We start from the raw sequence: 17,141 nt of genomic DNA, 5'->3' as shown, positions 1-17,141 counted from the left end.
CCGCACTCGTTCGGCAACCTGTCCGCACGTTCCTGAAAGTGTCCGCTCACTGTCCAAGACATGTCCGGGCGTTTCCGCACCTTCGGGAGAGAGAAAAATTTCCGCGTCCAAATTTTGATCGAGACCAAAATTAGGACGCGGAAATGAACTTCCTGACACCTTCAGCAACTTGTCCTGACGATGTCCTCAGGACATCCCGCCTGTCCGGAATCCTTCCGCTCCTTCCGAAAACGCTCCTGAAAGAATCCCGCGGTGTGGGGAAGCTTCGCGAATGAAAGCGGAAGACACCAGGAATGTTTTAGGACAGCGCGGAGCCGATGCGGATCTATATATGCAAGTGTCCGGAACCGATGCGGAAATTTTGTGATCAAGACATGAAAGAGTCAACACGTTCCATGAGCGAAATCATTTTGAAAGTTGATAAAATAGATCAATGCAGCATTATGTCAATGACACGCAAAAAGACCAATTAATGGAGGCGAGGTCCTCATGCAAGCCCCACAATCAAACCTCTCTTTCACTGATTAGGAAAAGGTAAATATCAGTATTTTCCAGTCCCAAATGAAGGAAGCAAAGCAGAAGGCAGTGGATATTTTGCCAACTGTAACTAGGAAAAAGAGGAAGCAGCACTCCGCTTCGAGTGAACTTTGGAGTTTTTTTGCGTTCTTTTCAGAAGTCAGTTTCATTTGAGGGATTTTTAATAGTTGCCATTACATCTATACATAGTGCATCGTTTAGTTCGCTTTAAATGTGTCCGTCCAACTCAAACACCACAAAAGTGGAACTAGGTCATTTTTTATATATAAATAGGCATAGGGCCTATATACTTATGTTAAAAGTAGGGCCTACTGTGTTATAAGCTTGAAAATTATTTAACTTTATTTTGCTTCTCAAATCCAATCAAATCAAAAATGAATTACATCAATGTAAAAAATTAAAGCCAAACATAACCAAATGACACAGAAGCAACACAAACGTTTCTACATTACAATAGTATGCTTTAGAGGGAGAAGAAGATGTCAATGAGTGCTGTGCGAGTGCAATACGTCAGTTGAATGTTTTTGTAGGGGTCATTTTATGATATATGATTATTCTTCAGTATATCAGTATAATAATACTTATAAATTCAGACCAAAACATAAACAAACTCATATCAATTACTATACTCCATTTTATTAAATATATTGAGTCAAAATATATTTCTTTAAACTAGCTTTGAAAGAAAACAGAGTTGCTCGTGTTTGTAGGGAGTCGGGTAAAGCACTCCATGTATCAGGTCTGTGAGGCCTCATTGACCTGTGAGCTATAAGTGCTATCTCAGCATCTCTCATAGCTGGTATTTGAAGCAATAGGGCAAAGCGAATTTTGACTGGCGTGACCTTCATGACGGCTAGCAGTCAAATGAGGAAAATTCAAAGTCAGCGCCAAATTTGTACCTTTCAATTTTCCTGGTATTGTCCGCATGTCTAACTTATGTTATCCGGAAGACATCCTGACTGTCCGCGTTCATTCCTGGTGTAATCCTAGATGTTTCCGCGCTGCCCGACTACGATTAGCATATTCCGAAGTATTTCGCACTCTTCCGGAGTGATTCCTAGGACACTCCTATAGGAATGCCCGCAATCAGTCCGCGCACATTCCGCACACATTCCTAGGAATGTCCCACGACAAGCCGATTCGCACATATTTTCCGCGTCTGACGCGGACAGGATGCCGAAATGACAGAATTTGCTTCCGCAACCCTTCCTGGGCTTGTCCGCGCCCTATATAGACATCTTCCCTAAAGGTGTGACAGGGCCTTAATGTAGTTGCAAGTAAAAAGGATTAGCGTGCGCACATCCGGGCGAATACGGGTGAGATACGTGCTAGGTACTGTCACGTGCGGGTCATCTGCGGGGACCTCCGGGTAGTAAAATTTGTTCTTCGCAATTGCACGCGAGGTCTTCCCGGAAAGGTGTGACACGACCTTTAACAAAATGTGACCTTTAGAGCGCACAAACTATGCACAAAAATATGACATATACCCTATAAAAGACGGAACCATGGGGGCAGCATCACCCAAAGTTGTAGGTATGTAGATAACTAATATGAACATCCATACAAAATTTCAAAGAAATCAGTCAAGGTTTGTGGCCGCTAAAGTGCACACAAGACGCGGCGGCGGCGGCGTAACTCTGCTGAATCCAAAGTATCCTCCAGCATACATGACGAGGGATACAAAGAAGCAAAGAAAGAAGATACCTCGGCTCCTGCTGCTGATGTGCCAAGGGCAAGAAAGAAATCGTCTGGTATCTCGACTTCGTATAGCTGTAACTTTTGAAGGTGGGGCATGGTGCAGATACTCTTGGCGTAAGACTCTGATGCAGTAGGGGAGATGGCAGGTCCCCAGTGGTGTGCTATTGATTGGAGCTTTGCAGCAATGTAAGAGGATGAAAAATGATATGAAATACTTCTGTAAGAACATTGAGTAAGGAAAAGGATTTTTTTTTTTCTCAAAAAGAAAATCCACAGATAATTGGATAGAGATATGACAAGGTCCTGTAAACCTTTAACATTTAATTCCTGGGTTGCTATGAACTATTCGTGATTTTGATATTAAGACAGCAATGAGCATTAATGGCAAAAAAAAATATGTGACAAAATGTGATTGTCACTGATGCCACTATTGTAAAAAGATGAACTAAAGTAGCATTCTCTCAATTGCGGAATTTTGAGGACACTTTCATCGATTGCTTTTTCTTTAATATTTATTATAAAAGAGCTGAAGTATAGAAAATTTAAGACATTTCTGCCCCTCATTCTGCTGCAGGAAGAACGCACCAAATGTTTTTAAGAGAAGTGACAACCGCCAGCAACCAATTGAAGGTCATTACACATATCATTTTCTGTGTCATTCTTTCATTACTTCATTACTTCATTCATTCAGTCACTCATTTGGTTCTGCACGACACTAGCTTCAACCATGGCTGTTCTTCAGCATGTCCGTGCACAGATAAAAAAAAGAACAAAAACAAAATTACTATGATATAATTTTACAAAACAATGCATATGAACATGCAAAATCATAGAAAAAAGAAAACAGAAAATGAAAATGAGAAATTATCAAGAAGAGAAAAATAAAAAAATCAAATCACATGAATATGAGTGTGGGAAAAATGAGTCAAATCACACCGATAACATAATCTCCGAATAGCATTCTGAACGAGAGACCCGGTGGTGTCGCGCTCACCAGGGCATCGCAAGTTCAGCTTCCATGCATTCTTGCAGACTCTTACCTGAGCACATTTGAAACTTGGGGCGCGGTGGGCAGCTTTGAGAGAGGGGGATATGGTGTCAATTTGCATATTCCTTCACACTGGTAAAAAAATACCTGTCAGGATTATTTTACTTGATGGAATGTTGGACTTGGCTGTTTGGAAAAAAACAAAACAAACAAACAAAACTTAAAGCTCTATCACTTCTAATTCTAGAGCAGAAATAACTGAATATTCCGTAATTTAGGAGGTTTGGGCCCGTGTGATCCCTAAAGAAAGCATGGTGCCCATTCAAAAACTTTGAGATCCTATTCCTCTATGAAGGCTAAACCTGTACTTGCCAAATTTGATGAAAATCCATTGTGCGGTTTTCAGAGCGAAGACGAAAATTTACATTTTACGTCTGCATTTGGATACCCCCCCCCCCCCCCACCCCCGACTCTGGGGCAGGCCTGGATCGGCAATTAACAAACTTGGAACTACTGTAACAGTCATCAATGTACGCAAACTCATAGTATTATACCAGGGAGGTGGTATCTTCCCACCTTCCTGATTAAACTCTGCCCCCGAGGGGAGCATGGTACCCTATTGAACAAATTGAGATCTTAATACCCTGGCATGCTACCTGCCAAGTTTGATGAAAATTCATCACATGGTTTTCAAGGAGAAGATGAAAATGAACAGTTTAGGCCCCATTAGGACCCCTCCCCACCCTCTCCCCTGCGTCCTAAGGGGGACATCCCCGATTCGGCCATGAACAAACTTGAAACTGCAGTCATCAATGTACTTACTCATAGTCTTATAGCTCTATCACGTCTGGCTATGGAGGAGGCGATTTTTTTTTTAAGATTTCTGAATGGGGGGGGGGGGGGGGGGGGGGTGCCCGAGATGGGGCATGGTGCCCTATTAAACAAATTGAGATCCTATTTTCTTAGGGATGGTACCTGACAAGTTTGGTGAAATCGGTAATGACCTTCTCAAGAAGATGAATATATAAAGTTTACGCACGACGCACGACGGACGACGCACGACGCACGGACGCCGGACGAAGAGCCATCGCAATAGCTCACTTGAGCCTTCGGCTCAGGTGAGCTAAAGAAAAAACAACAACAAATAAACAAACAAACATATTCTTAGAGATTATTCTATAATGTTCTCTTTCAAAAAATTGCTCTAATCTCTTCTTAAAGCCGTCAATGTACATTTAGATTTCAGATCTCATGACAGGGTATTCCCCTTTTTAGCCCTATAACAACCGAGGCTTTTCTTTTTAAAGTGAGTATTGATCTTGGGCAACGAGAAGCTTTGCAATGAGCTTGAGTTGTAAGAAGTAAATCTAAAATCATTTTTTCCTAGCAAATATCCAGGGGTTAATTGAGCCGTGATTTTGTACATGAAACATAGCATGTGTTTATTGCGTTTTAGTTCATATGTGTCGAGTGATAAAGTTTCATAAATGACATTGGTTTAATATCTTGCCTGTACTCTTAGGACAGTTTTAAGCAAGCTATTTTGCAAAACTAAATTATTTAATATTTCAAACAACGTCACAGTAATCCAGTCTACTTTATGCAGTTGTCTTATAAAAGAGCAGTGTCTGTTTTTAAGAAATGAAATGTCTTATGAATTTCAATAAAATGCTACGGATTTTTCAGAGTGCTTTTACCAATATATTCAACATGTTTATCCCACATATAGCAACTGTCAAACCATTATTACCTATACGAGGTAGTTTTGCGAGGCAATTGCAGTTGTTATTTTGCAGGGTCAAAGGTCAGCAGTCAATATTCGTTGGTCTTTTGCCTCTTCCGGTTTTCGCCATTCACTTTACACAGGAAGGTGGGAAGAGAAAGAGTGGAATCTCTCTCCCCACCTCCCTGCTTTAAATGTAAACATTCCGATCGACCATGAAAAGAAAACATTCCAGGACGTCGCTGCGTGTCGGTTACACGCACCGCAGAAGAACGCCGATAAATCAACTCATACAAGGTCGACCACTTCCAGCAGCACTACGCGTCAAACAACGACTAGTCCATTTTGTGCTCAATAATTGCACAGTGACCATCAGTTTTACAACTCTCCAAATTTAAACAGAAGTAAAAATAAAGTGTAAAAGCGTTCAGATGTTTGAAGTTCGCCTGTTACAACTACATATGTATCTTTGAAGTTGGAGTTGAATGATATACACTGATGAACAATTTTTCAATTATTCGACATGTTGATGATTTACAGGTAGTCAAATGTGGCTTTATCTATATCATAGTGTATAGCCGTATTCACATATTTTCCTAATTTACCTAGGGGATAGGTATTATGATATTGACTGGCCTTGAGGGAGATACCACATAAATATTGCCCGCACTGAAAGAATATTGCCCTCGTCTTCGACTCGGCAATATTCTTTCAGTTTGGGCAATATTTTCTAGTATCTCCCTCGAGGCCAGTCAATATTATATAAATATATTTACACTCCGTAACATGCTGTATTCTCACCTTAACAATAGAAACATCAATGATTTTACATTTTATTCTTTTTCCAGAGCCGATCAACAAAGCTTCACATTTGTTTAATATATCTAAGAACAAACGACTGAATGAAAGCCATTCAGATACATTTATCAAATCATCATTCATTTTACTCTCCATATCCTATAAAATGCTTTACCTGTGTAATTTATGCAAGTATCCTCTGCATAATACCGACCCATCACATTGTCTGAGACTGGTTGGGGGTCATTATATGCATAGCATAAACAATAAGGGTCCTACGTTCGACCGCTATGGCACCCCGCACTTTAAAGGTCCTGTTTACCTTTGGGAGCAGTGATTTTAGAAATGTGCAGGATATCAGTTGATGCATAGGTCTGTTGTATCTCAAAACATGATACCATATAGGCCTAATTTTATTTTGGCAATAAAGCCTAAAATGCAAGGAAATATCAGTAATTTTCTCAGTATAAACCGTAACTTTAGACGGTTCAGTCTAGAAACATTATATTTTTATTGCAACTATTGTTCACAATTTGTGTGTTCAACAATACTTAAAATCTATTATAAGGATCAAAATTCTTACAGTGGTTGTTTCCATCCCTAACTCACATTTTAGAACTATTTTAAAGCACTAATTCTGGGTTTTCGTTTCTTCTGCAAATGGTAAATTATGGCTTTAATGTAACAAGTTGGGGTGAAAACTCAACACCATTAACAAAAGTGGATTGTACCCAATTAGGCAAGTAGCTTGCAAACCATTTACAAAACAGAAATGCATAAATTGATATTTTCTGAAATTTTTGCTATTACCAGTAGTATGGATATTGATCTATAGTTAGACGTTTCCGTTATTCTTCCATTTCATTAAATTCTCTTCTCATTGGCATTACAGTGACTTCAATATCAACTTGTCAGAAGCAAAGGAGGATGAAAATGGTACAAAATTACTAGACTATGAAACTTGATGGAGAGAAACAAACTATTATTTTTATTAACAAGGCAAGTGCAATAATTCGCGTACAAGAAATTTTACGCGAATGGGATATAACAGCCAAAAAAAGAGAGATATAACAGATAAACAGAGATATAAAAGGGTAAAAATTTATGGCCAAAAAGAAACGTGCAATAAAAACTGAACATTGGGCCCTTAAAGTTCGTTGACCCCTGCCTGTGACCTTTGACCTTGTGGTGACCATCCACTCCCCAAGGGACATTCACCATCCAAGTTTGGTCACAAACGGACCTATATGGATCAAAAGTTATGACCCATAATATCAACGCGCCATAAAAACTTAACATTGGGCTCTAAAAGTTCGTTGACCCATGCTTGTGAGCATTGACCTTGTGGTGACCATCCAATCCCAAAGGGACATCTACATTCCAAGTTTTCTCATAAACGGACCTATGGATCAAAAGTTATGACCCATAATAGAAACGCGCCATAAAAACTTAACATTGGGCTCTAAAAGTTCGTTGAACCATGCTTGTGAGCATTGACCTTGTGGTGACCATCCTCTCCCAAAGGGACATATAGCATCCAAGTTTGGTCACAAATGGAGTTATGGATCAAATGTTATGACCCATAATAGAAAGCGCCATAAAATTTTAACATTGGGTCCTAAAGTTCATTGACCCCTGCCTGTGAGATTTGACCTTGAGGTGACCTTCATAAATGATAAAATGTGAAACTTTGTATAACCCCTCTTCCCTCGAAGTTTGATTGCAATTGACGTCCAGAGTAAAGAGTCATTGAAGTTTTTGTAGCGTTACGGACAGACGACGGACGGACGGACGGACGACGGACGGACAGACGCCGCAGGCGATCCCTTAGTCTACCCTCACCTCCGGTGGGCTCGACAAGAATGGCCAAAAAAAGAAAATATTTTGTATCTAAATCATGATTTTGTTATTTGCTTTTGCTTTTAATTGAAGAAAAATACGTACACTTTAAAACAAATAAATCAATGAAAGAAGATACCTTCGCTCCTGATGCTGATTTGTCGAGGGCGAGAAAGAAATCATCTGCTATCTTGACCCTCTTTAGCTTTAGAGTCTGAAGGTTAGGCATGACGCAGATACACTTGGCGTAGGACTCTGATGCAGCAGGGGAGATGTCAGGTCCCCCATGGTGTGTTATTGATTGGAGCTTTGCAGCAATTTAAGAGGATGAAAAATGATACGAAATACTTTGGTTAGAACATGGAGTAGAGAGAAGAATAATGTATTCCGTGTATTCCAGATGAAAATTCACAGGTAATTGGATAGAGATCGTATTATGACAAGGGCCTGTAAAGTTTTGACGTTTCTTTCCAGGGATGATATGATCTTCTATTTTTACACTTTGTGATAGTAATGGGCTTTAATGGCAAAGAAAACTTTATTTCGTATCTCATTCGCATTATGATTGTCACCGATGCCATTTTTGTGAAAACATGACAGAATAACATTGTATCTTTCGCAGAATTTGAGAACATTTTGATCCTTCCTGCTTTTATTTTTCCACAATCAAATTGGACATGCTTTTTAACTTTACCGTAAATAGAAATGAGCTGAATTAAAGAAGAAATGACCCATCCAAGAAACAAACTATTCTTTTTAGTTCAACATGGCGAAAACATCGTTTCGTATCTCAATCATGTGTTTGTTCTTTTGTTTTTTGTTTTAAATTGCAGAAATATTTGCCATGCATTGGAAGTCAAATAAAACAAAGTATGAAGACACCTTTACACCTGCTGCTGATGTAGCGAGGGCAAAAACAAATCGTCTGCTATCTTCACAATTTATTAGCTCTAACGTCTGAAGGTTTGGCATGGTGCAGATACACTTGGCGTAGGACTCATTCATTATGCATATGATGACGCACCACACTGTCTGAGACAGTTTTTGGGGTCATTTATTTAGAGCATACACAATAACGGTCCTTGAAGTACGACCACTGAGGCACCCCGCACTTACATGTAACAAGTTGGGGTGAAGACTCAACACCATTAAAAAAGTGGATTGTACCCGATCACGTTAGTAGCTTGCAAACCATTTACAAGCGTGGTCATCTAGCCCATTAAGTTATAGTTTCTTCAGAGGTATCGAGTGGTCAATCGTGCCAAATGCTTTCGTATCCATTGTAACCATACCAATTATTTCCCCTATATCCAAACTATGCAACCAATAATTATTTTCCGTGACGTTCAATAACGCGTGGAATTGACTGGTCTGAAACCAGATTGGATAACATTGATTATGTTACTGTCAAGCAAAAAAACAAAACAAAAACAACAACAACGAAAAACAAAAAACAAAAAACAAAAACAAAACAAAACAAAGCAAAGCAAAGCAAAACAAAACAAAGCAAAACTAAACTAAAAATAATCGAAACACACAAAAAATGGAAATGGATAAATTGATTTTTTTTTCCAGAAATTTTTGCTATTAAGGGTAGTATGGATATTGATCTATAGTAAGACGTTTCCGTTCGTCTTCCATTTCATTAAATTCTCTTCTCATTCGCATTACATTGACTTCATTATCTACTTGTCAGAAGCAAAGGAGGGTGAAAATGGTACAAAATAATAAGCCTATGAAACATGATGGAGACAAACAGACTATTCTTTTTACAAAGAAAGGCATGAAGAAAAGAAATCACTATGAATCTAAATCATGGTTTTGTTCTTTGCCTTTTGCTTTTAATTGCAGAAAAAAAATACATGTACGTACATTTTAAAAGAAATGAATCAATGAAAGAACAAACACCATGTACCTTCGCTCCTGATGCTGATGTGTCGAGGGCGAAAAAGAAATCTTCTGCTATCTTGACCCTCTTTAGCTCTAGAATCTGAAGGTTTGGCATGGTACAGATGCTCTTGGCGTAGGACTCTGATACAGTTGTAGAGATGTCAGGCCCCCCATGGTGTGTTATTGATTGGATCTTTGCAGCAATGTAAGAGAATGAAAACTAAAATGAAATACTTGGAATTATAGAACATGCAGATAAACAAACCATTTCTTATATTCCAAAATGGTGAAAATCACTACTACATACTTCAGTCATGTGTTTCTTCTGTTTTTTTTTTTGTCACTTGAATTATACATCTGACGTGCATTGGAAATGAAATAAAGCAAAGAGAGAAGATACCTTTGCTCTTGATGCTGATGTTGCAAGGACGAAAAAGAAATCGTCTGCTATGCCGACATTGTCTAGCTCTAGAGTCTGAAGGTTTGGCATGGTGCAGATACACTTGGCATAAGACTCTGATGCAGCAGGGGAGATGTCAGGTCCCCCATGGTGTGTTATTGATCGGAGCTTTGCAGCAATTTAAGAGGATGAAAAATGATATGAAATACTTTGGTTATGAACATGGAGTAGGGAGAAGAATAATGCATTAATTTTTATTCCCAAAAAACATTCACAGAAACTTTACTAGAGATGAAATGATAAGGGCCAGTAAAGGTTAAAGCTCTTCTCTTAAGGGTCGATGCAATGTATTTTATGTCACAAATGTACACACTAGTAGTTATGTACATGTATGATGTACTGTATACATGGTTGTTTTAATACGTATGTATACAGGTTGACCAGATTAGTGGAGAATTTTCTATTTGGTATGGCTACAGTACACACAGGTTGACCAGATAAGTGGAGAACTTTTTATTTGGTATAGCTATAGTACATGCATGTGACAGGAAATGCAACATAATCTCACCCAATCTAGAATGATCTAGTATAGGAAGTGCCTACATATTTAGCTGAGTGATACTCTGTCCTGGAAGCCCAATGTGATTGGTAGCTTTAGGTAGGATGTGCACATAAAGGCAGTGATTCAGCCAGGATTTCTTGAACGGTCTTAAACTTGCAAGTATGTGCAAGTAGGTAGAAGTAGGTGGCCCCAGGTTGGAGCAAAATACAGAACATTCAAGAAAGGGGTGAATGGACCAATATAAGCCAAAGAAATTCTGAAGTAGGCATAGTACCCAACACCTCTGCTCTGAAAGTTGTGTCACTTCTGGCTCTGAAGCGACTTGTTATAGTCAGTCCTGTATTACCTGCTGACCTGTTATATTTGTGGAGATAGGGCTTGGGAGACATTTTGCCTGCAGGGAATTAATTTGCCTAAATTGGAGACAGCATCCATTTCTATGTCTATGTGAAAGCTGTGACGGGCTGGATTCCTAGCGGAATGTTATTTTCTAGATTATTCACGCATCGACTAGACGCGGTTATCTTAACGTCTGGACTCTGAGCGTGTCATTGTAGATTTATTCTGTGAATCTATATTTATCTAAATCTATAACACTATCGTTACCTAAGTCTATCGATTTACGTCGGAGGAATCACTCATTGGTGTATCAAGGATCACTCATCTGTGCATCGAACATCGTCTTTGGACATTTCCAGGGGATTACATGGACCTTGTGATTTCAGATTTGGCTGTAATGCATGTCAGTTATCACACTTTCATAGAACTGAAATATTTATTTATTTTTTAATCTATTCACGTTTTCTTTAAAAAATACAGGGTAAGTCTCGTTCAAGCCAGAGGCCTCTTTTCAAGAGAGCCAACAATTGTACAGATATATTTTGCATATTATGATAACATTATACAATGAAATAGAAGATAATACAACAAATGAGAATTCAAAATACAAAAAATTAAAGAAATAGACATGGTCAAAACATTAAACACAAGGGCATTATCATGCGCGCATACACATGATACACACACGCAGACACACAGATACACAGAGATACACAGACGCACACACACACACACACGCACGCATTCGGACACAGACACATCTATCTTAAAAAGATATCCATAATAATAGATAATGCGTTTCATTCACATGTTACAATATACACCTACTGCCAAATAAGCTTATTACAACATTAACCTAATCTGTCTTTTAAATGTTGACAATGATGGACACGTTTGTACATTATTTGGTAGAATGTTGTATAGAGAGCATGCTATGTACGAAAAGGAGCGTTTCTTATAGTCAGTACGCGGGTGCGGAATGGATAGTGCACTATTGAGGGCTTGTCGGGTACAATACAACACAGTGTATCTATCAACTTATCAGAGGGTTTAGATACAGAGGGGCTAAATCGTTCAAAATGTTAAAAACTGTAACACAATACTGGTGTTTTAATATCCCATCAACAGACTGCCAATTCAATGAGTTTAGTAAAACAGCTTTTGGAGTAGTATGATCGGTTTTCAAAATTAGTCTTGCGTATTTGTTTTGAAGCTTTTGTAACTTTAAAATAATACCCTTGGTGCAATTTCCCCATACCACTCTGCACAGTAATCTATGTGAGATAGGATCAGGGAATAATGCAACTGTATCAAAATATAATTCGGTAAAAATTCTCGAATCCTCCCTATACATAACATAGCTCGATAAATTTTGCTCATGATTTGGAAATATGTGGTGACCAATTTAAAGGTCCAGTTTACCTTTGGGAGCAGTGATTTTAAAAATGTTCAAGATATCACATTTGATGCATATGTGTAGGTCTGTTGTATCACAAAACGACCTACCATATAAAATTTGTGCAATAAAGCCTAAAATATATGGAGATATCAGTATTTTTCTCAATAAACCGTAACTGTAGACGGTTTAATCTGGAAGTATTCTTATTATAACTATTGTTCACATTTTGTGTATTTAACAATACTTAACATCGATTATACGGATTCAGTTTTTTACAGTGGTTGTTTCTATTCCTAACTCGCATTTTAGAACTAGTTTAAAGCACCAATGCTGGGTTTTTGTTTCATCTGCAAATGGTAAACTATGCCTTTAAGATTTTCATCAAAATATACACAAAAGTATTTTAGACCACACACGCTCTAAATTAATATTGACCTTGGTAACATATACTAAGTTGACATTTATTGATGCGTTTCTTTGATCCGAACATCAATTTAGTCTTATCAACATTAACTTGTAGTTTTTTTATATTAAACCAATTACACATCAAATCGAAATTATTCTGTAATGTAATTTGAACAGCACTTGCCTTTTTTACTTTCACAAAAATGGCCGTATCATCAGCGTATAAGGATACTTTTGTTTGATTATAATCAATGCTGCACAAGTCATTTATATTCAAACAAAACAAACGGTCCAAGTATCGACTCTTGTGGTACACCTGATTAAACTTTGAGAAAACTGCTAAGTGCTCCATCAATATACACATTGAGTTCTGTCGGTCAGGTATGACGTAAACCATTCTCGTAGCTCCATGTCATGAATACCATAGAAAGGTAATTTCTGCAATAAAAAAGAATGAGATATAATTACAAAGGCTATTTCCAGATCCAGAAAAAAATACCCCTGTGACGTAGCCAGCATCCATATTGTCTAAGATATAGTCACTAACGTCTATCAGACATGTTGCGGTTGAATGCTTAGGCCGAAAACCGGACTGCCGTTCAAATAATAATTTGTCGATTAAATATTTGTACATTTGTTCATGAATAGCTTTATCTAATATTTTTGATATTAATGGTAACAGCGAGATTGGTCGAAAATTTGGAAGTTCTTATAATTGTCCAGTTTTTTTGGAATTAGAATTATTCTAGCCACTTTAAAGTCACTGGGAAATTTTCCTGATGAAAGCGATCGATTAAAAAGGACAGTCAGTGGGCCAGCAATGAAAGGTGCGGCAATCTTAACCAGTTTAGGATGCAAATCATTCAGACCATGGGTCTCTGAACATTCAATACAAATCAATTCCTTTTCAACAAACTGTACACTGATATCGTTAAATCTAAAGGTATTTACAGTTGGTTGCAATGTATGCATATCATTAACACCAAACTTATCATTATGATGCACATTTATACCAACATAATGAAACATTTTATTTAATTTATCAGCTATTTTATCTTTATCATGACAATGTTTTTCATCAATAACAACTTTCTGATCAGGAGCTGATGAAACTTTGTTTGGTAATAAATTTTTCATCGATTGCCATGTTCAACCCATATCATTCGTGTGTTCAAATTGTTTTTCATAATACTTCCTTCGAAGTTTTTTTTTTTTTTTGCTTCATTCCTAAAGTATATAAATCACTTGCAATATGAAATATTTCTCGCTTGAAAAAAAAAGGCTTTTTATTATAATTCCTTTCTATTGCTAAATGTAAATGTTCATCGTTAATCCAAGGAGAGCCATTTTGTTCTTGTTTTTTCAACCGTAGTGAAGGGAGCATGTTTGTTACTTATTTGAACAAAGTTCGATTTGAACTTGCCCCACATTTCCTCAACGTCTTGCGACACAGAAAAAAGAGCGATTCCAATCAATTGCTGCCAAATCTTGCAAGAATAGGTCCTCGTCAAAATACTTGGGAATCGACGCTTGCATAGTTACATACACAAGATAGTGATCACTGAATGCCACTGACTGAACTACAGAATTCAAAGAACCCATTGAATCAGTAACTAAAGATAAGCTCTTTTAATAAGGATGAGCTGGTTGGAGTTACGCGGGTGGGAACATCGATTAGCTGGGAGAATTGGAACGAGCTACAAATTGAAACTACATGTTGAAACTGGTCGTAGTCTAAGAAACGATCATCACTTGGCTTTGCCACGTTGTAGAACACAGCGCTACCAGCGATCTACATTGCCCTCTCTAGTTCGTTTCCTTAATTCAATTCATTAGCTTTGTTTAGATAGATTTGTTTTGTAAATGTGAATGTTGAAACTGGTTGTAGTCCAAGAAACGATTATTATTTGGTTTTACCACGTTAGAACACTGCGTTACCACCGATTTACAATGCCCTCTTTACTTTATCTGCTTAATTCAATTCATTAGAATAGTTTTGTAAATGTGAAATATGCATTGTATTTTTTTTTTCCCGTGGTCTGTTCCATCCTATCAATTTCTCCTCTTTCTTTCTCTCTTTGTTCATCCTCCTCTCATTTCGACACTTTTTCTTTCAATTTCCCCCCTTTTTTATCTTCGTTCTTTCGTCAGTACTGAACTCAATTATTATTGGAATTTGAATTTTTGGAAATTTCTTCAGTGGTCTTTATTTTATTTTTGAGGGGTCTTCAATAGCAATGAATAATTTTATGGGTTAGTTCTACTTTTTTAAAATAAAAATGGTTGAATGTATTGTATACTGTTTTTGGCAATTATTATAGCATTCGCTCGGTCACATCTCTCATGTACACTGTATGTAACGTTATCCGCATTGTGATTACCTCCTATGTTATAAATGGATGTTTTTCCTTTTTTCTATTCTATTTTTTTTTCTATTTGCACATGTGGCACTTCGTATGTGTATATGTGTAGCTCGTTGCTGCAGTTGATGGTATTTTTTTGATCTGTAATCAATTTGAAAGATTTATCTGAGCTCTTTTTGACATTTTTCCTCTCTGTTCCATCTTGTTTTACCCCTTCTCTTTGATTTCTCCGTTCGTCCCCTGTCGATCTATATGTTGCTGCTATCCTTGCATTACTTTATTCGCTTCCACACCTGTTTGCGAATACTTATTCACACCAGTTCGCGAGTACTTATTTTCTCTCTGCTCCGCTTTGTTTCCTTCCTTTTCATGATCCCTATGTTAGTTTCTTCTCTCTCCCCCCCCCCCTCTCTCTCTCTCTCTCTCTCTATTTTCTGGTTGTCCTCTTTTTATTTCTTATCCGCTTCTACAATTTTCGCGAATCTATTCAGTTCCCTCGGTGTTTCTTCTTTTTTTCTTCTCATTCTGTTTTTGAATACTGACAGCCTTGATATTTTATTTTTTGTGGGTGGGGGGGGGGGGGGTATGGTAACACTGCACATCATGCTGTTCGCATTATGCTGTTTTTTTTTTCTCATAACTTTATTTGCAGTTGGATGAAATTAATTTGAATATCTCTGTATGACTGTATTCATTTCCAGTTGCTGGTTTTTTAATCCAATACGTATTTATTAATTTGAAAATATTTAAAGATTTTTGACACCATAATGTGTGAATTATACAGTATGTCCCAAAAAAATTACAACGGGACCCCCCGCAATGATATCTTTAAGAATAGCGAATCAATCTAAATACAAATTCAGGGTATGAAACTATAACTCATTGCCCACATCTTACAGAAAACCCCATTCGATTTGCTTCAGTGGTCAAAGAGAAATGAGGAATTTTGTAGAGGATGTCGGGAATCTCTTTTGTCCAAGTTCTGTCTATTATTCACGCACTAAAGCATTGAATTGCTAAAATTGGAAAAATTAGACTCATGACAATCATGCTTTACAACAATCTACATTTCTCTGTGACCGCTTAACCAAATTGAATGAGGCTTTCTGCAAAATAAAGCTAAGATGTTATATTTTAAGGCCCCGACGTAGCACTTAGACAGGTCGATCATTTTGGATGTTATCAATTCGAAACTTTGATTGTCATTTTTGAGGGACATACTGCAGTATGTCCCACAAAAATTACAATCAGATTTTCGCATTGATAACATCCAATATGATTATTTTTTTTTCAATGCTACTTCAGGGTCTTAAAATATGACATCTTAGCTCTATTTTGCAGAAATCCCCATTCGATTTGGTTAAGCGGTCAGAGAGAAATGGAGATTGTAGTAAAGCGTGTCATGAGTCTGATTCTTCCACGTTTAGCACTTCGATGATTTTGTGTGTGAACAATAGAAAGAACTTGGACAAAAGAGATTTCCGACATCCTCTACAAAATTCCTCATTTCTCTTTGACCACTGAAGCTAATCGAATGGGGTTTTCTGTAAGATGTGGGCAATGAGTTATAGTCTCATACCCTGAATTTGTATTTAGATTGATGCAATATTTTTAAAGATATCATTGCGTAGGGCCCGTTGTAATTTTGTTTTGGGACATACGGTATATAATGAACATTATGTACATTGTATGTGAGGGTGTGTGCAATATTCTCTTCTGTTGATGCCTTATCTTTGTTGTTAAAGTTGGTGTTATTAATTTCTTTGATAATGTAATTAGAGTGTGGCATTTTTTTTCGGGGGGATGTCAATATGAATCAGTTGTTGTGCAAAGTGTCTGTTTGTTTTATTTCTTCTTTTTTATGTCTCCCTGAAAAGTTGTAAAGCTGTAAAGTTTGATGTAAGCCAAATATGGTTAGTCTCCGGACTTTTATTTGGTGTTTTTTAATAAAACCGAAATTGAATTGAATTGAATTGAATGGAATTGAAATACTGACAAAGTTCGTTTTTTCTTAATAACGTGGATGTTTATTGCATTGGGCCAGGTGGTGGTGGTGGGGGGAGCACTCAACACCTTTGTGACAAATACAATTTTTTAAATGTTTTGTCAATTGTGTTGAAATATTGTTATTTATTGTTGAGATGTGCTGTAGACTTGTTGGGAGAGCCACATTTTGAGCCATGGCGACACTTGGAGTTTG

General features: G+C 37.5%; 1 protein-coding gene across 1 annotated transcript in view; it reads right to left on the bottom strand.

Moving 5' to 3' along the window:
- LOC140239176 (uncharacterized) overlaps positions 1-17,141 on the bottom strand; it is a 71,197-nt gene that overhangs the window by 22,998 nt on the left and 31,058 nt on the right. The window contains exons 11-13 of the mRNA XM_072319058.1: positions 9,874-10,041; positions 9,499-9,666; positions 7,723-7,890 (exon numbers count right to left, since the gene is read on the bottom strand). Coding sequence (XP_072175159.1) covers positions 7,723-7,890; positions 9,499-9,666; positions 9,874-10,041 — 504 coding nt within the window. The remainder of the gene's footprint in view (positions 1-7,722; positions 7,891-9,498; positions 9,667-9,873; positions 10,042-17,141) is intronic.

The sequence above is a fragment of the Diadema setosum genome, chromosome 15, assembly GCF_964275005.1.
Source record: "Diadema setosum chromosome 15, eeDiaSeto1, whole genome shotgun sequence".
In the NCBI taxonomy this organism is placed as follows: Eukaryota; Metazoa; Echinodermata; class Echinoidea; order Diadematoida; family Diadematidae; genus Diadema; species Diadema setosum.
Note: the sequence above shows the minus strand (reverse complement) of the source record. Positions and strands in the feature narration are given on the sequence as shown.